Consider the following 20048-nt stretch of genomic DNA (forward strand, 5'->3'; position numbering starts at 1 on the left):
AACACTTTTAGAGTTCACCAAAAGAACCCGATGGGTTCCTGTTTTTCTCATGCATCACACACAGTTGTCCTCGTTACGTCACTAATTAATTCCGTTATGGTGCCCATTAATTCCGCTACAATCCACATAATAATGTATATTTTCGGTTGTTGCATTGATCATTACTTTGCTGTTGGAGACCTGCTAGAATTAACATCCTCCATCTGCATTGTGCATATTGGACAAACACTGAAAAGTATTTTCTTTTTTGGGCAGAGAGACAGTCCCTGGATAGATAGAAATGGGCAGGGGCCAAGCTCACAAGGCAATAAATCAAAACAATTGTCCAAACAATAAATCACATAGTTTCCATGAAAGATAATAATCTCTTTTTCCCTTTTTTCTCTTTCAATACGATGCCACATTAAAATGTTGAAATTGCGAACAGCAGTTTTGATATACACTGCTCTCATCTGGCTGCATTACATCAATACCTTCTTCTGACCTTTTCACACTGCTAGTGCGAGTTATACATCACATCTTTGTTTTTCTGGAAAGTTATCTCATCTTGTTAAACAATATCAGGACGATTTCAATCCCTGTTCTGTATGTCTTCCTCAAACGGGCAAATGAACTTCGGCCACATAGGATTGATTTGTATTGTCTGTTAAAATAGGCAAGGAGAACCGGGGAGAGGAAAGGGTTCTTGGTTCCACAGCGCAGGGTACTAAAGTCGATCTCTCAGCTTGTAAATCCACCAGTAGTATCAGTAGAGCCGAAGGGAGCCTCTAAACTGAACTAAACCTTTTTTTTTTTTTTTTTTTTTTGGCTTCTTCTGAGCAGTGACCTGGCTTGGAACAAGCTGTTCTCCCTGGACCCACTGTCTTTCTCCGGTCTGCCAGGCCTCATCAAACTGTGAGTCCCCCATAGTCGTGTTCATTCATACCGGACACTGGTACAGTCATTTCAGGATGACTGGCACTCGATTGCTGTAGTATGGTACTGTTTTATAATTATATTATTATATACAGCACTTGTGTTATTGCACACTATACTCATAGTGTTATTACATTAGATTAGATTCAGCTTAGTTGTCATTGAACAGTACAACGAAATGGAAATGCAGTCAGCGTCTAACCAGAAGTGCAAATAGAAGAGGGCAGAAAATGCATTATACTTAAGTATGATGTATATTACCATTGGGATGTATATAAGTGTACAAGTGGGATGTATAGATGTGCAATGAAGGCAAGCTGAATATGCGTGTGCAGTTGAAACACAGTATTTCCTGCAGGTGATACACAGTAATTCTGCAGGTGATACACAGTAATTCTGCAGCTGATACACAGTATTCATGCAGCTGATACACAGTAATTCATGCAGCTGATACACAGTATTTCCTGCAGCTGATACACAGTATTTCCTGCAGCTGATACACAGTATTTCCTGCAGGTGATACACAGTATTTCCTGCAGGTGATACACAGTATTTCCTGCAGGTGATACACAGTATTTCCTGCAGGTGATACACAGTATTTCCTGCAGGTGATACACAGTATTTCCTGCAGGTGATGCACCGTATTTCCTGCAGGTGATGCACAGTATTTATGCAGCTGATGCACAGTATATCCCTCAAATTGAGTTATATTGCAATAGCTGATATGTTTCGCTCCATTTCTGATTGGTTAAGATTGCTGCCTATACGAATGAGCTAGATGCCGTCTCCGTACCTCCTCTCCATTCCCAACTCCCTTCCCTGTCCTCCAGTGACCTGACCTCCAACCGGTTGTCTTCCATGCCCGTGTCTGGCCTTCACGGACTCACACACCTCAAACTAGCCGGCAACGAGAACCTGCGGGACCTCCTGCCTGCCGAGAGCTTCCCCAAACTCAGGTACCGGCGGTGGGGTTGAGTCGATCCGGCTGGTGCCCGTGTGGTACCGATACATCCACAGGCGTTTTCTCGTAGCGGCCCCCAGTGGGACATGAACCCATGACCCCCGGCGTCGGAAAACACTGCGCTCTGCCGGCTGAGATACACAGAATGGTGGTAGTGGTGGCGGTGATGAGGGCGATGATTACAATAGTCTTCCTCCATTTTGTCCTGGATTTAGTAAACAAACGCAGACGTACACAAAGCTTCGTAGACAAAGGGTTACGCCACTAATAAATTAGACCGCTGAGAAATACGACGTACTCCTGTCATATTAACGAAAGCCGGGGTGTGGGTTTACGCTCGTTCACCGGGCTACTCTAACTCAGTTTTAGGGTAAAGAATCTAACAGATTTTCAAACACATTAGATTAGTAGGCTGCAGTATGGACAAGCACAGGAATCCAGTGAAGATCAAAGTTGGCAAATCTGTTTAGAGAAACCGTCTTGAGGAATAGACGTTATTCAGGTACATGACCATGTAAAGAAATGCGCGCTGAGGAAGACTTCTTGGGACCGACCCAAACCTCTTAGCGTATTGCAACAGCAGAAAGGCGCCACCATAAAAACATGATTTATCCAGACAATATTTGCAGTTGCGCTTATTGTATCACTGTTAACCTCCTGGGTTAGTCAATGCTCAGTCTGTCCTATGAACTGCTTAACATAAATATTTGTATTATTGCATACATTATTTGTTAAGTGTGTCAACTGGTACTTAATTAACAGATAATGGCAGTGTGGTGGCGTTCTATTAAGTCTCCTGTCCATTTCCCTCTCTGTTATCTTCTCCTCCCTCTCTCCTTTCTCCTCCCTCTCTCTCCTCCCTCTCTCCTTCTTTTGCTCCTCTCCCCCCTCCCTGTATATCTAGAGTGATGGAGCTGCCCTATGCCTTCCAGTGCTGTGCCTTCGTCTCCTGTGAGAAACACTCCTCTCCCTGGGACAGAGACGATAACAACAACGGGAAGAACGACTTCGGGAGGAGGGAGGCCATCTTATCTAACCAAGGTGTGTGTTCCAACCACACCCTGTGTCAGGCAGAAACGGCACCATATGACCTATGAGGTCACTAGTGTTCACTACTAAAAGTGTGTCATTTCCGTCCTTGTTGCTGGGATATCTGCTGTATGTGACGTCAAACTTCCACCTGTCAGAAGCGGTTGAACTCATTTTAAACGTATGTGTTTGACTGCTGTGAAGATGAGTGTGTTTCCTAGCACACTTGCCTGGTAAAGTAAGGCTCCAAAAAATAACGGTTGATTTTGTTTTGGTTGAAGAAGACCACGAGTTGGAGGATTTCCTGCTGGACTCTGACGACGAGCCCAAATCCCACCACACGGTCCAGTGCTCCCCCGCACCCGGTAACCCCCCCACACACACACACACACACACACACACACACACACTGTTAAATCACACACATGCAGTTAAATCATTAAATCACAACCAAGGTGAGTGACCACATGGCCAAGTAATTAAAGAGCAAGCTCTCTGTACTTAGTCTATAACTACAGATATAACTAATATCCTCTGACCTACAGAGATGATATAACAGAGTTATCCTCTGACCTACAGAGATTATATAACAGAGTTATCCTCTGACCTACAGAGATTATATAACAGAGTTATCCTCTGACCTACAGAGATTATATAACAGAGTTATCCTCTGACCTACAGAGATTATATAACAGAGTCATCCTCTGACCTACAGAGATTATATAACAGAGTTATCCTCTGACCTACAGAGATTATATAACAGAGTTATCCTCTGACCTACAGAGATTATATAACAGAGTTATCCTCTGACCTACAGAGATTATATAACAGAGTTATCCTCTGACCTACAGAGATTATATAACAGAGTCATCCTCTGACCTACAGAGATTATATAACAGAATTATCCTCTGACCTACAGAGATGATATAACAGAGTTATCCTCTGACCTACAGAGATGATATAACAGAGTTATCCTCTGACCTACAGAGATTATATAACAGAGTCATCCTCTGACCTACAGAGATGATATAACAGAGTTATCCTCTGACCTACAGAGATTATATAACAGAGTTATCCTCTGACCTACAGAGATTATATAACAGAGTTATCCTCTGACCTACAGAGATGATATAACAGAGTTATCCTCTGACCTACAGAGATTATATAACAGAGTTATCCTCTGACCTACAGAGATTATATAACAGAGTTATCCTCTGACCTACAGAGATTATATAACAGAGTTATCCTCTGACCTACAGAGATTATATAACAGAGTTATCCTCTGACCTAGTATTTCTGTCCTCCACTCTCTAACCCCGCCCCCCCAGGTCCGTTCCGTCCGTGTCACCACCTGTTCGGCAGCTGGCTGATCCGAGGTGGCGTCTGGGTCATCGCAACGCTCTCCCTGATCTGTAACACGCTGGTGATGGTCTCCATCTTCCTCTCCCCGTCATTCCTGTCCCCCGCCAAGCTTCTGATTGGCCTGCTGGCCCTGGTGAACAGCCTCATGGGTCTGTGGTCCGCCACACTGGCCACGGTGGACGCCCTGACCTTCGGGAGCTTCGCTCGCTACGGGGCGCGCTGGGAGAGCAGCGCCGGCTGCAAGCTGACTGGCTTCGTGTCCGTCTTCGCCTCCGAGACCAGCATCTTCCTGCTGACGGTGGCCGCCCTGGAGAGGGGGCTGTCGGTGCGGAGGGGCAAGGCAGCCGAGGGCAAGACCTCCGCGGGCACGGCGAGGCTGGCGGCCGCCCTGTGCTTCCTCCTCGGCCTGGCCGTCACCCTGCTCCCACTGCTGGGGGATTACGGGGTCTCATCCATCTGCCTCCCGGTGCCCTATGGGGAGCCCTCCTCCCTGGGCTTCATGGTGGCCTTGGTACTGGTCAACTCCCTCTGCTACCTCATCATGACCGTCAGCTACACGCGCCTGTACTGCAGCCTGGAGAAGGGAGAGCCCGACAACCTGTGGGACTGCTCCATGATCCGCCACGTGGCCTGGCTGCTGTTCGCCAACTGTCTCCTCTATTTCCCCGTGGCCTTCCTGTCCTTCTCCTCGCTGCTGAGGCTCCCCTCTGTGGGGCCCGAGGTGGTGAAGTCGGTGCTCCTGGTGGTGGTCCCTCTGCCGGCCTGCCTCAACCCCCTGCTGTACGTCCTCTTCAACCCCCACTTCAAGGAGGACCTGGGCCTGCTCCGCAAACGCACCCTGGGGTCCCTGCACCGTCCCCGCCGCCTCAGCCTGGCCTCGCTCGACTCGGAGGACGCGGAGAAGCAGTCGTGCGACTCGACGCAGGCCCTGGTCACCTTCGGGACATCGGAGGAGGAGGAGGAGTCCGGAGGAAAGGGGGCGGAGCAACCGAGGGGGGCGGGGCAGCAGCCCAGCACAGAGGCCCACCACCCTCCGGTTCCTTTCATCCCCTGTCGCTAGGCAAAATTGCCGACAGGCCTCACTGTTTTCATCCTCAGGGCTGCAGGGCTATGACAGCCCTACGTCGACCCTACGTCAACCCTATGTCAACCCCCCCCCTCCCCCTCCCCCCCACCCAACACACACAGACAAAGACTGTGTCAGAGCAGCACATGTAGCCAGAGAGGAGGAAGAAGCCGGGCCACTGCCACACAGACAGGGATATGGCTCTCTTCTGACCACCACAACTCCAGTATAGATAGACTCCATTTTCTGGGGTGTTTCCCCTCCCTCTACCTGTATAGTTCCAGCTACACATATGCATACCTCTCAGAAACGGATCTACAAAACATAGCGGCGTGACTGATTGTGTTGTGAACGCTGTATGAGCGATGACAAACATCGCGTGGACAGCTAGATCGCCGTATTAACGCAGAATGTGGCCGTGGCCTTTAATGAAGGTACTGAAGTCTGTGATGTGTAGGCCAGGGAGGAGGAGGTGGTTCTGCAGAAACGCTACATCGCTTCGTTTTGTTTCCCTTAGATGACTATGCTAATGTATCTAATTTGAGACCTTAAACAATCTCTTGTAGAGTTATACAATCACGAGCTGATTCATTTGAAAACAATTTGTTAGGAACAGTGCTTCATGTTCTGAGAAGTATGTGTGTGTGTGTGTGTGTGTGTGTGTGTGTGCGTGCGCGCGAGTGCAAGTGTATGTGCTGTTGGTTATTGTGCCGTCATTCATAGACAGGTTGCTCTTGCACAAGTGTTGTGACCTTGTGAGTTCCCTAAATTAGCTGAGACTGCCGTATCCCAAAATGCTCCAACGATGGAACAAATCGTATTTGTTTATATACATATGCCATGCTGTGTAATGTCTGTGTGTGTGCACGTGTGAGTGTGTGTTCGTGAGTGTGTGTGCGGTTGATGTCATGTGCTTGTTCATTTGTGTACATACTGTGATAATCTGTTTTCCATGGTAGAATATGCCAGTTTGTTGAAAAGTAATATTTGTTATGAATTTGTAATTTACCAGAATGTTCAGTTCTTTGTCCCGCCCCTCCTATTTACCTACTTCAATTTTTTTATTTTTTCTTCTCATTTTGTCTTAAAGCCCTCGGTGATCTCAAGCTTCGATTATACCGTAGCTCGCTCGAATCAAAACAACCATTAATTTCTTATCGCTCTCTATGGAAAGCAACAACATTGTGTGGGTTTGTGCTTTTAGCCCGTTTTATCCATGCACCATTACAACTGAAATACTGTTTGGAACGTCGACAAAGTACGCCATCACATACTCAGTTTTGTGTGTGTGTGTGTGTGTGTGTGTGTGTTAGCTACGTTAACGCCACCATAGACACAGGCTTCCTTCCAGTACCCAGCATCAACATTACAGTGCAGGTCAACACAACCATGACAGAAAGGGAGAGGAGAGGGTGAGACAAGGAGAAAGGGGTGAGACAAGGAGAAAAGGGTGAGAGGAGAAAAAGGGGAATTGTTATTGTAGTGTTTAAGAGGTCTTTAGAGGCCTGGATGACAACCTCTCCGCTGGTGTGTGTTCCCCCTGTGTGTGCAGTGGCAGCATAGAGACGTCTTGTGTTCTGGGCCTTTGTTCCTTGGCCAGGCAAAGCGGCCGCGTAGCGGTGGGGTGTTAACCTGGACAGAGGGATCGAGTGGCCCAGTTGCCGCCTTTCCGGACTGAACCCCTTCCAAAGAACCAGATCGCTTGTGAAATGAAATATCCCCCAGGACGAGGGTTCAGCTCGGCCGGCCTGCATTCTGGTTCTCTCCTCTACTTCGTCCCTCCTCTGTTTCTTTCTCCTTCATCTTCCACCTTCTTCCTCCCTTTCTTCGGTATAGGCAGCTGAGTGTTAATGTGAAACATCAGAGGCCAGTCCAGATAAATACTTGGACACGAGGTTAGCAGGCTGATGTTTAGGACTCCTCTGAGGCGAGGTATCTTCAGAGCTCAGCTCCGGGCTTTTGACCTCCCTATCTGTTTTTCTCAGCCCTTCTTTCATATTTTGTCCAAGTGTATGACATCATGTCTCATCCACTGTCCCGCAGCTCTCCTCTCCTCCCCTCCGCTCCTTCTCCCTGTTGCTCCTCCTCTCCTGTCTTGCTGTTCATAGGTCGCCGCAACCTCCGAGGCTCTACAGCACGTGAAACCGAGGTGATTAGGGTCCTGCATGTTGATGGAGAGCAACGTGAAACCGCTGTAGTTGTAGAGATTGATGTGACCCATACTTCCTCCCCCAGCCATCTCATGTTTAGTTTCAGCCCTGGCCTTGCTCACCTGAATGAAGTAGTCAAGGGCTTAGTAGTTAGTCGACTAGTTAATTCAGCTGTGCTTGTTCTGGAATACATGGGACGACTGGGGGTCCCCAGGAGAGGTTTGAGAACCACTGCTTTATCCTTGTGCGGATTTAGTAGGTAGATAATGTATTTACTTGGTAGATAATGTATTTACTTGGAATATGTTGTTCTTGCAAACCTAGAATGTGAATAAACCATATTTTTGTTCTGTCGCTATTTCTGAAAATCCTTGCTGCTCATGGACTGTAAAAGAGCCCACACACCTCGACAAACACACCTTCAATCTCTAATTTTTACTCTTATTTCAGTATAATGTTGTCTCATTTAAGTAGGACAAACGTCTGTTTTTTTTTTCTTTCTCTACCGTTGTTTTTTTTCTTAGAAAGCATTCTCAGGAAACGGGGCAGAAAAACTGAATTTGCTGCAGTTAACCGTAACCCTTTGGCCATTCTGTCATTTAAAATGCAGGTCCTTGAGGACCTTCTGAGATAGGGGTCATTATTGAAGCCAGGGGTGGATGGCTGGTTGAATCTGGGTTCTGTTTATTAGGGCACAGCATAGCAAATATCTTCCTGTTACAATATCCTGAGGTTCGTGTCACATTTTCTGGTCTGAATTTGTCAGCACTGCCGGTAGTAATCTGTCCAGTTGTAATGTTTTTCAATATTTTTTGTTATCCCTTTTCTATTCTTTTTTTCTGGTTCTCTATCATCGTCCAGCTTTAGAATCTGAAAGAAAATGTTTTGTATTGTCTTGAGCTCTTAAAATACAAGAATTGTATAAAATATAGATTTGTATTTATAACAAAAAGTATATTGTGTAAAGAAAAGCAAAGGGTCCCAGAGGAGAGAGCCTAACAGAGGCCTAGCGCATACTATGCCGATTGTATGTAGTAGCCAAGCTAGGGCGGTGCCTGGGTTTAGCTAGTCTAGCATCTCATTGGCTAGGGGCTGTATGTAAATTACATTCATAAGGCCAGTGAATAGAATGCATATTTGTTTTTATATCAGAGTGCTGAATCCATGTAATATGTAATAAACAACTTTACCAAATGAACGTAACCTGTGAGTGGTCTTAATAACTTAGAAAAAGGAGATACATGGCAGGACAATTCTGGGCGGGAAAGACGTCGCACGGAGTAGGAAAAGATTTGAAGAACCATTTTCCGTGAGCATGTCAAGAGTCAGAACTGCGGAAATATGATTTATGACTTATTTATTAAAATAACAGATCGGAACACAATGATTTTCCATCAACACGGCGGTGGGTGGGAAGCCAGCCACGCTGAGATGAGACGGTTATTTCAGGCTCCGCATCAAACATGACTCACGTGTCGGTTTGCACAGAACGTCCTTCTAAAATTGCGTACACGTCACTATGCCATTGGATTACCTCAGCGTTCCACTTCTGTGAAATAAAGCATGTCCGACAATGTAATTTGTAATGCAATCGCACAATCGGAATCAACTTTAGAAAATCAGGCCGTCTGCCCATCCGTGAGGTTATTTTGTCATTTCACCTATCCTCGCGGGTCGCTTGTTGGCCTGTGGAAATGCTCTATGTGTGATTGCAGCCGCATTTGCGCCTGGCGAGTTACGATAATCCGGTCGGGAGCCGGGAGAGAGAGCTGTGAACGCAGGCCTGGCCCCAGAGCATCACTGCGGTGAAGTTTCTGTGCTGCGTCGACAAGAACCAAACAAGTTAATGATCAAACCGAGGCTCAAGGACACATCAAGACCATATAAACATTACACAACATTCTCGCCCTGTCTCCGTCTCTCCCTCTCTCTCTTTTCCAGACATTGTAAATACACACATATAGGCATTAATCCACTCATATTAATAAGTCAAAACAGCCGTATTATTTTTACTTCATTTCTTTGAAACACATGAGTTAGTGGAAAAGCTACAGTCAGCTACAGTTGCCCTCGGTATAGCCCAGCACACACCGACCTTCAGTTTAACACGTTTAGCTCATATTTCAGTCGGACCAAACAGCACCATTTATTTGCTCACGTCCCGCAATGCATATACATATTATATTGTTTATTTTCCCACTTGTGAAAATTGTGTAATGGATCCATGTCAGCCAGACCCGATGAACCTTTTTTTGGTTTCCAGACCCAGTCAGAACGCCTATGTTCTAAATCACAACCTACTCCCTAAGCCCCAATTCCCCATGGGCCTCACTAAAGAAATGTAGTGTGCGATATAGGGGCCGAAATAGGGGCCAAGGCTGGCGCGTGGGAGGCGGACAGTTCTCTCCCGGTGTGCTCCTGGGTGTCCCTGCAGCATCGGAGTTGTTTATCCAGTTTGCTGTGAATGCTATGATGCCTTTATTTTCTTTGCTAATTAAAATGTAAGCCCTGAGAGGCCAGGCTCCCTCTGGGACTGGACATGCCCTCTTAAAAATTCTGATCCTGAGACCGGCTGTGAGAGAGAGTGAGAGAGAGACAAAGATGGAGTGTTGGGCCTAGGAGAGAGAGTGAGATGGATCTGAGAGATAGCTGGAGTGACGGGTCTGAAAGAGAGAGAGACAGAGATGGGCTGATGGTATTTTTTCTTTATAAATCCATGTTGTTTATTGTTTATGTTTCAATATTGATATAATCACCCTAGCCAGTTGGCCTTACAGTTTAGGGGTTCATTTTTCAAGGTTTTCCAAAATATCTAAATGGTGGAAAATCCATCACAGCCGATTAAATCAATCAATATCTTTATTGTCCAGTAAAAAAGTGTTCAGTAAAATAATAATTTTTAAACAGAGACACAGCTACAGATCTCAAAGGTGGACACCCTGGTGGTTATAAAGTCTAAAACGGAATGGGTGGTCAGGACAATCTAGGACACTATTGGCTCGACTAACTACCTGCCTTCTGAATGTCTCTGAGAGCTGTGTCTGATCCACCCCTAAAACCTGGCTGGCCACATTCACTGCCCCCTCTTACCTTTTCAGGTTGGCAACATTCACATTGCCAAACCAGGCCAACATCGATAACATCAACACAGGCTAATGTATGTTTTCAATTGCAAGTGTTTGTCATGACCAGAGAGACCAGCTCATAAAACAGGTCAGCCCGGTCTCCTAAAATGACTTATTACAGCGCCACCTATGGACCAATCAGTACCATTCTTTCAGGAAACCTAAGAATTCCAAAGAAAACAATAGGTTTCCTACTCAACAGGAAACCTAATAACACACGTTTGGACTGTTACTAAAAGGCAGTCCAAATGTCTACTCGGTGCTGTCCAAAAATGCTTTCTGATAGAGATGGCGTGACAGAAGTGTTTCTAACGGATCTGTTTTCCTTGGTGTTACTTTTAAAGTTATATCCAACTTTAAATTATACCTCCAGCAGATGTAAAAAATATTAGTCATCCAGATCAGCATCAGTGATTTCAGATCCCTTTGTGAAGTTCAGTGGAATTGCTTTGACGCTTTCTAGACCCTTTGAAATGGAAGATTTGTTTACCCTGCAAGCTTTAAATGGGTAATCCAACACCAGAAAAACACAAGTCACGAACATCTATTTGGTACAACCCTACGTTTTATCAGTGGTCAAATGTAGATACCTGGAATGTGTATGTGGAGGGGGGTGTGACTCATACCAACAACACTGTAGCCAAGCATTTCTTTTGTGGTGGCACAGGAACTCACCTCTGTATAGCAACGACGGGTGAGGTCATGTCCTGTTGTTTGAATATCTGATTGGAAGCTCGTTTGATTGATCAGACAGCTAAAGGTGAGGTTCTAACTTCTCCCAGATGCTCTTGAAAGGCGTTTCGGGTGACAGTCTTTCCCTTTTGTTTCCAGTGCAGGATGTGGTAACTCCTTACTCTCTCCCGCTCCTCACTCCTTTCTCTCTCTTTTGCTCTGTTTCTCTCCCTTTCATTGATTGGGGTTAAGGACATTAGGTAATACATTTGTTCTCCTCCTACCTCGTTAATTCATGCTTGGATAAATGCTTTGTTCATTTCTCTCTCACAACGTAACCTTTAATATTGCCTTATTTTATGTTTCCCTTGCCAATGCTAAGTAAATCTATTTGAATTATGAGACCAATCTCATTGTCCTTCTTGCCATGACTAATTTTGTGTGCTTGCTGTGCCTTTAATCAAATGTTGTCCTTAACGAGGGTGAGACACCAGGAGTGGGCGTTTTTTTAACAGACAAAATTGTGTGAGCAACTGGTATACACAACTTGTTACAGTACTTTGGTTGTTGTTCTAAAAGTGACTTTGAGGAGATGTTTTCTGAGGTACCCTGACATGGGGACCTACATCTTGACCTACATCTGTTGCAATAGTGGCAGTGGGTGAGTAAATAAAGACTTCAAAAACCGTATTTGCACTTTGTTAAAAAAAAATGCCCCACACAATGTATAAGGATTTGATAATGACGAGGCAGCAGGCTGGCCTGGTGGTCAGAGTAAAGTACCAGTAAGCGAAAGGTTGTTAGTTTGAATCCCTCAGCCCGCAAGATACATATTTGCTTTGTCTTTGAGCAAAGCAGTTAAACCTAATCGCTCTCGGGTGGTTGTTGAATATGAAAATGTGTTGTCAGTCATACCTACCTGGAAAAATGAGGGCAATAAATGAATAAATCGACGTTTGATAGTAATAAATTGCTGTGATTTTTCATTTCTTGCAGTAGAAATGACCACAGTCAGTATTCCATCTAAAATATGTCGGTAGTATGAGGATCTTCCATCTGTCTACTGGTAACATGGCATTCAGGCAAGACATCCATATAGCTCCGCCGATTCACTCGGACATGGAAAAACTTTCTTTTCCTCCAACTCTTTGGAAGACAATAATTAATTGAAAGCATTTGAATCTCCAACTGGGCCTGACACAATTGCATGGTCTGGAAAAATAACCAATGAATCACAAAAAAGATAATGTTCGGGAAGTGTAACGCGATCCGGACTAAAGGAGTCAGGACCAAATGGCTTCCGGGCCGATCGGGTTCATGAAGAATAATTGCGGTTTGAAATCATCTTCCCCCACATTAATCACGGGACACACGCAGGCTAATGAGTCAATCTCCCGTGGTACAGAGTAAACACATATCAATCAGCCCCGGCATGACTGATATGTTTAGTAAACACAAGGAGTGGGCGTTTATTATCCTCCTGTGAATGGACAGGCGTCAGTACCCTAATTGGGAGCTCAGGTTTGGGTAAACGTCTCGGTTGGCCTGAAACACAAATCAATTGCAATTTTCCATTTGATTGGGAGTTGTCCCGGGTGGCAGGGGGTGGAGATGGGGGGGGGTGTGAAGCTCCTAATTATTTGTAGACTGCTCGAGCGGTGAGTTGGCCAGATCTCCCTTTCTCTGTGCGTTGCTGGCACCGTGATCCGCCGTGGGTGGAAAGAGTTATGCAGTGATGCGATTCAGCTCATTTGCGTTCATTTGTCTCCTTATTGATGTCTGCCGTCACACGCCTGCTTTGCCCAGGACGCAGAAGTTTATGAATCACGTCAAAAAAAAAAGATCCTCTGTTTCCATTTCCTATCTAGTTAGTTTTGGCTCATTAAGGCTGTTTGCGGCATGTCTGTCGGAAGGTAACCTGATTACGTTAAGAAGTGCCTGGGACAAGGTCCCCCACATACTGGTCACAAAGGGGGATGCGTGGCTTTTGTCTGTGTAACTATACCTTCAATAGCCACGGATCAGGTAAACACTGAAATACATCAGAAGGTGTATTCATAATTATTTGCTTTGTAGCAATTGCAATTTAGAAGACATATACAGCACCAGTCACAAGTTTGGATACACCAATTCACATGAATGGTTCAGTGTCCAAATATTTGACTGGTTTTGTAAGTCTGTTTGCTCTCATATTGGTTGGTTATGATTGGCTGAGTGAATGGAGGAAATGCCAGGCCAAAAATGTGGTTTTCCTGTTTATTACCAGGGGTCTTTTCCACAGCCACAACAAAGATCTACGCTGAGGAAGCTCAGGCCAGAAGGCCAAACCACCTGCACCTTTTACTTGTCCATGGGGCCACAGTTTAGTCTGAGTTGTCTGGACACACCTGAAAGGGCTGCCTGCACTCGGCATGTAGCCCTCTTTTGAATAGGGTATTTGGGGCTTTAAAAACTAGTGCACTGGGGCCAAAAGTGCCATTGGGGACACTCATTCTGTGTCTTTGATGCCAAACCTCCGATAGCACATAGAACACTACAAAGGACCATTGTAGGAGATACATCTTGAAGGTCGGTGGCTGACTCTTTTGTTGTGCCCATATCAGTCTGACCTGTATTATGGTAACTATTTCACTGATATCACTGATATGTAATAGTCAATTATACATTCTGGAGCAGAGTTCTGACCGTATAATGTGATTTTTCAATTCATGAGTTGTTCTTTATCTGATGTTAAGGTAATTTGTGGCTGAGATAGGGTAGGGCTAAGTGAGATTATGACTGTTTCTTTGTGGGAAATACGCTTTAACAACCCAACCAAGGTTAAAATAAAGCCTTTGTTGCAGATTGGTGTATTGCTTCAGCGGAAGCCGTTCTGTAGGTGCAAGTTTACTAACACTTTACAGCTTTTCTGTGAATCCTGGGGCAAACTTTCCCAGAATAAGAGAACAATAGGCTGGACAATTTGGGAATCTGAATGTTACTGGGGAAACCAGGGAATTTAGTGAACTTAAAACCATCATAGAGAGAAAAAAAACTAACATTCCAACAGAGCCTTGTCCCCTGCCATGTGCATTACAGGGAACACAGAGTTTTAAAAGTTCCTGCTGACGCCCGTTCACAGAGTTGGAGTGCTTTTACATAAAAGATCGTACCTCAAATTTAACCACAGGTTTGAATTGACTGCAGCACAGCGGAATGATGAAACAATTTTTTTTGTAATTGGAGGAGATGGATTGACAGTGGAATGGTTTCATTTAGAAGGTCAGTCGTAGCATGCTATGTAGGCTACACAGATGACCAGAACACGTGTTCCTAATCATAAACATAGGACTACATAATACAGTCCACATAATGACGAATCTCAATTTCTGACTGCATAATGTGACTCATGGCTAAAGGACAGTGTACTAATTTCACAGAATAGCTGGTACCTAAGTCACTGGCGATTCGTTCGGCCTGATTTATACCTTGATATGCAGACTCTGCAAAAGGGCAAAAATGCAGAACGTTAACTGCATTGTGGGTCAGTATCGGCAATAACAGTGTGGAGCCCAGACGCCTTGTATCAGTCCATTTGGCTACTGCAGTTCTGTTTGTGACCACGTCACCTTGCTCACTCCACCTTCAAATCAAACTTCTAATTTATGCGTCTGAGTTGGCCGCCGGTTCCTCTTGAAGGAAACGGTGCAGTGTTGAATGTCTCGGTAGCATCTGTCGGTACTGAGACCGTGCAGACTGTCTTAAAGGGAGTACCACACAATGCTTCTAATTTGTCCTTTTTGCCCAGATGTGCTGCTTGAATCCCCTCAGCATACAGGTCTGTGTAATATTCTCCATGTGCACTGTGGGATCTGTATGTCATCCCAAAACATCTTACAGAAGGAACAGCTTCCAGTTAAAAAGTTCCTTTTGTACTCCTTGTTATACAACATCATTTCTGATGCAACAGCAGGTCACCCAGGGGGTTACAGGTCATTACGCAGCGTTAGGGTTTATGACGGGCTGATAAAAGACATACAACGCCCCGGAATTTCGCTCTGTGTTCAGGAGCCATTGTTGCTCCTCACTTCTCGAGGTCACAGATAAGACCATGAAAGACACAGGGACTCTCCAGCTCAGTGTGTGCGCGCTGTTAAGGTGGACAGAATGCTGCCTTGTAGTGGGTTTTTTACCTCATCAAAGGACCCTGCTCACCCCAAACAACCCCTGTGCCCCCAACCCAACACTCCCCCCCACGCCTGTGGAAATGAAAGGGCTTTATTGACTTTACCATAACGTATCTGTTCCTGTTCACTGATTGGCCCCTATAAAAAATATCTGTGAATATCTGGAAGCAGTTATTTCTCTCTAAGAAGAACATTCTTTCTTTTGATTGTGTTCCTGCCCTGTTTATCCTCTCCTCAACTTCTCCTCCTCTCCACCTCCTCTCTTTAACTTCTCTCATCTGCTCCTCTCTTCTCTTCAATTTGGTCCCCCTCTTCTCTCTCTCCCATCCTCTACTCCTCACCTTCTCTTCCTCTTCTCCTCATCTCCTATTTTCTTCTCCGCTTCTTCTGTCTCCTCCTCTGCTCCACCCTCTCTCCATAAAAAGAGCAGACTGTCCAATCCATCCTGTTCAATAAAAGGGATTGAACGTAGTCAGTGAGGGAGAGATGGTGGGATGTACTATTAGAAAGTGAACTCAGAGTATCAGGGCTCACGATGAAAAGATTCAGAACGAGGAACCGTAGTTCTTTGGGACAGGCCACTGGAGTCCTCACTAAGTCATAATCAGCCGCTAATCAAAATCATACCACTTCGGACAGATGTTGGTCCCCTTCACCAAAGTAAGTCACGTTTAATAAAACACTCCCCGGCCGCGTCACAAATGACATCCCCAGCGCAGTGTGCCCCGGTCGGCCCTATTCCCTACAAGCCCTTGTCGAAACGAGTGCGCCCATAGACCATTTGGGACACAGAGTGCGGATTCCTAAGAGTCGTTACCTCTTAACTCTGTCCTGTGCTGTTGCCATGGGGACAGCACTCTTCACAGCAGAGTAACCTCTGTGGTGACAGCTGGAAGGTTTGGCTGGACAGAGGATATTACAGGGACAACTTTGATTCTCCATGAAGGGTACAGGGACTTTAGGGAAATTGAGAAATAATTGCTGATACCTAGAGGGCATCCCCCCGCCCACCGATGTTCCACTTCCCGAGAGCCTGTGAGAAGAAACACAAGTTCACTTCCACAACAATGATGGGATCGACATCTGCAGGACCGATAATTCGAGCATGAGTTCATTAAATTACACACAAAACAAATTGCTGATGTCTTGTAAAAACAATAACAATTATGTTGCCATGAAATTCCTCTTGGATCCAGGCCGATTGACCGTTTTTCCAGGATAATAATGTTTGTCCATATTGTTTTATTTGTCTTCATACATGTGTTTGCAACATGTGTCTAGGGTTGCAAAAAGTTTTTTTTTTCCTGCGTATTCCATCCTGATTTTAAAACCCGGAGTTCTGGGAAAACCTGGGAATTTTAGGAAAGTTACGGGATCTTTGCCACCGAATAGTCCCTTTGTCCTTCTTTTTGCAACGCCTTAGTGTGAAGAACTTTCATGCAGTTCTTCACTTTTTGCGTTTTTTTCCCACATAACATCACCCACTTTCAATCAAATCACATGAGCTGTTTTGCTGTCAGAAATATTAACTACATTCACGCTAGTGCCACTGAATGCAGAGACATCTCTTCTGCTACAGAGGGATGATGAAAACGGAGGTAATTTGCAGTAGACTATGAAAATAGTGTAAAGATTTCCTTTGCAGTCTGTTGGCTACCAAGGAAAAGCACAGCATTGTATAATTACCGGTTTGACTTGATGAAGCCATCAATTAACAATTTCTCTTGATTGCCGCAATTTGGTCTGACTGAGTTGTATACCGTGTTGGTTTAGGCCCGAGTCCACGGCCCATATGAAATAGGCACATTCTGGATGAATGGGAAGTAAACCAAAACCAATCATAGCCAAGCTGTGTCACGGTGCTTTGTTCGTCCTCGCTTGACAGACACATCTTTGACTCAAAGGGCCTTTCTCCCACTCCTCCCACCATCCCAAGGAGGTGTCAATCACAAACAACGCATGGTCCGAAACAGCTGTTATGTCTACATGCAGATGAATGGACCAGGCGCTCCCCCACTTTTGAAATAGGGTCTGCAAAGGAATGTTTTTGAACCCCCACTTTTCCTTCACCAGAAAATGATCTATTTGGTAGTTTGTCATTTCCAGTGATTATTAATATTTGGAGCTTGTCCACTCACACGTATTCTCAATTTTCAATTTTATATATAATAAATAACAGATTACATTCCATTACATAACCCCCCCCCCTCAAGATCAATGTTTTTGACCATTCTAGAGTTTTGCTTTGTTTGTGTAAGCAGCAGGAAACCACTAGTTACACCTACTGTCTGGTCTACTATGAATATGCACCAGAAAAGGAACATTAAAGAAAGATCTGTTTTGCTGTGTTGTTGTTACAACAGTCTTTGTGTTAGTTGAGTCACGGGTGTTGACATAATCACTTAAGCAGTGAAAAATGTTAAAGGTGATCTCATCTTCACTGAAAGCGACCTCACTTTGCCCCTGACCTGTCCCCACCAATCACAATGGACGGTTCAGGTGTGCAAGCAGTTTGTTCCAGGAGTGGGATTCTCTGTTTGTTCTAATAGGTTAGAATCAGATTTCACATTTTGTCTACTAAACCAATGATTGGTTTGCAAGGCAAGACTTGATTTCACTGAAGATTGATTTCAGACGGCCAATCATGTGACTGCAGTGTTTGTTAAATTTGGATTTTAACAATGTTTTTGTGTTCTAAACCAGCACGATGCAATCACTGAAAAAAAAGGTCTTCGAAAATGGAAATATTTTCTGGCAAAGGACTCCCAGACCATCCACTAGGCTCTGCAAAGTCAAGAGCACAAAAAAAAACAAAAAACAGGTTGCATGTGTGAAGCCTGAATTTCTAGGGATAATGGAGAAATATTCAGGGAAACATATGCACTATAATTGTCATTGAGGTTGATTGATTGATTGGTCTTTTGCACGTTCCATAAAAACAGGCCTCGGCACACCCTTCTGTATTGGTCAGGAAATATGTACAAAACTAGTCAAAAGTTAGGACACAATTACCCATTTTGGAAAGTTTGGTAAGTGTTTCCAAACTTTTGACTGGCGCTGTAAGAATAATGATCCTTCCTCTGATCTACTGTCCCAGCTTGTGTATTTTCCTATTAATCCTAACTATTCTGTTGTCATATAATTTAAATTACATTTGAGAATTTGAAACACTTCACTTTCCTGACCACAAAGTCAATCTCTCGGTTTTTGTGGCAAACATATAAAAATAAATACTAAATGTTAGGCTATGATGTTTTAATGTTTTTTTTATTTTTTACAATTTAAAAAACTGGAACTCAATACTGTATCAAGTGACTGCAGTTGCACTTTTATGATCATTCAGTGAGTTCCCCTTAAACTGTGTGTGTTTGAACATCTGCTTGTGCCTCTTTCCTCAATGTGTACATGTGTAGTAGTAAACCCCCCCCCCCCAACACCTGCTCCACATTATGTTTGGCCCTCATGTGGGCCTGGAGGGTGGAGACCACCACCTAAACACACATTCTTCTGGTGACTCAGTCGTCAGGACGGTGGTCACCTGGTCAGCCAGTGGAGGGTGGAGACCACCACCTAAACACACATTCTTCTGGTGACTCAGTCATCAGGACGGTGGTCACCTGGTCAGCCAGTGGAGGGTGGAGACCACCACCTAAACACACATTCTTCTGGTGACTCAGTCGTCAGGACGGTGGTCACCTGGTCAGCCAGACACCCGCTATCAGTTGGGTAACACTTCTAGGCTGTCTAGAGTAGGACCTGATCGTACCCTAATCCCTGTAGATTATCTACAAGCTCCGGCCTAAAGTAGCACACTACATATGTAATAGGATGCCATTTGGGACTGTAGAAATACTAGATTGCATACTCACAGCGTCCTGTCTCCTCAGTCCCTCCCCTATCCAAAGGGTTTTGAAGAGTAGGAGGAGAGACGAGGTGTATCCAAATGAGAATCTCCCCCCACTGACCTCTGTTGACTCCCATCTGTTTTGAGTAGGTGCTGAACATTCGGGGACGCAGTGCTGTTGCGCTTCAAAGTCCCTCATAAATAGCCACTCGAATCGCCTGGTGTCCTCACAGCAAACGAGGCTCTTTTTCTTTCTCCAAACAGGATCAAGGAGCTGACGACTCCTCGCGTGACCCGTTCACACGCACGCAGACACACATGGTCCGCACGGATGAGGCCGATGTTTCGACAGAGTTGAGATGCTGCCAATGTGTCCGACAACACTTGTTTGAATCTGATCGTTACACGCGCCAGCTCTGGCAATATCCGGCTGACAGCGTGAGGGAATTTCAAGAGCGCCCCTAATTGTTTTTTTTCCTCAAAGTTCTGAGTTTAACAGCAGAGCAGAATCCGGACACGAGGAGGGGAAGAATACGCAGAACAGCTGTCCAAGGCCTATAAAAAAAAACATCACTGATAGCATCACACCTCTGTCACATTAGATTGGCCCATGTAACCGCTTAAAATAACTTGCTGGAATACCCCTGGAGACTGGGTTAGCTAGCCACTCATGACTTAATGGGCTTAGTGAGATCTGTGCGCCACAGCCTCATAGGAATCTGGCTTAACACCACCAATCACAAGGCCTGTATTTGTTG

The 20048-nt window shown here is 44.9% G+C and overlaps 1 protein-coding gene and 2 long non-coding RNA genes across 5 annotated transcripts in view; 2 read left to right on the forward strand and 1 right to left on the reverse strand.

The window, feature by feature from the left end:
- Positions 1-8686, forward strand: part of LOC105023115 (leucine-rich repeat-containing G-protein coupled receptor 5) — a 75100-nt gene extending 66414 nt beyond the window's left edge. For 2 of the 3 annotated variants that reach the window (XM_029114484.2, XM_029114482.2), the window contains 5 exons: positions 823-894; positions 1746-1871; positions 2781-2917; positions 3187-3270; positions 4234-8686. In XM_029114484.2, coding sequence (XP_028970317.1) covers positions 823-894; positions 1746-1871; positions 2781-2917; positions 3187-3270; positions 4234-5327 — 1513 coding nt within the window. In that variant the 3' untranslated portion in view covers positions 5328-8686. The remainder of the gene's footprint in view (positions 1-822; positions 895-1745; positions 1872-2780; positions 2918-3186; positions 3271-4233) is intronic. The other variant, XM_029114483.2, reaches the window with a different exon arrangement.
- A 158-nt stretch (positions 8687-8844) lies between these two features.
- LOC109616883 lies at positions 8845-11824 on the reverse strand. The gene is made up of 3 exons (XR_002198171.1): positions 11284-11824; positions 9145-9302; positions 8845-9032 (listed from the first exon to the last, which is right to left on the reverse strand). It is a non-coding gene; the product is annotated as an uncharacterized LOC109616883 (long non-coding RNA).
- Positions 11816-19802, forward strand: LOC105023116. The gene is made up of 3 exons (XR_828957.2): positions 11816-11941; positions 19334-19436; positions 19555-19802. It is a non-coding gene; the product is annotated as an uncharacterized LOC105023116 (long non-coding RNA).
- The last annotated feature ends 246 nt before the right edge of the window (positions 19803-20048 follow it).

The sequence above is a fragment of the Esox lucius genome, chromosome 18 (genome assembly GCF_011004845.1).
Source record: "Esox lucius isolate fEsoLuc1 chromosome 18, fEsoLuc1.pri, whole genome shotgun sequence".
Taxonomy (NCBI): domain Eukaryota; kingdom Metazoa; phylum Chordata; class Actinopteri; order Esociformes; family Esocidae; genus Esox; species Esox lucius.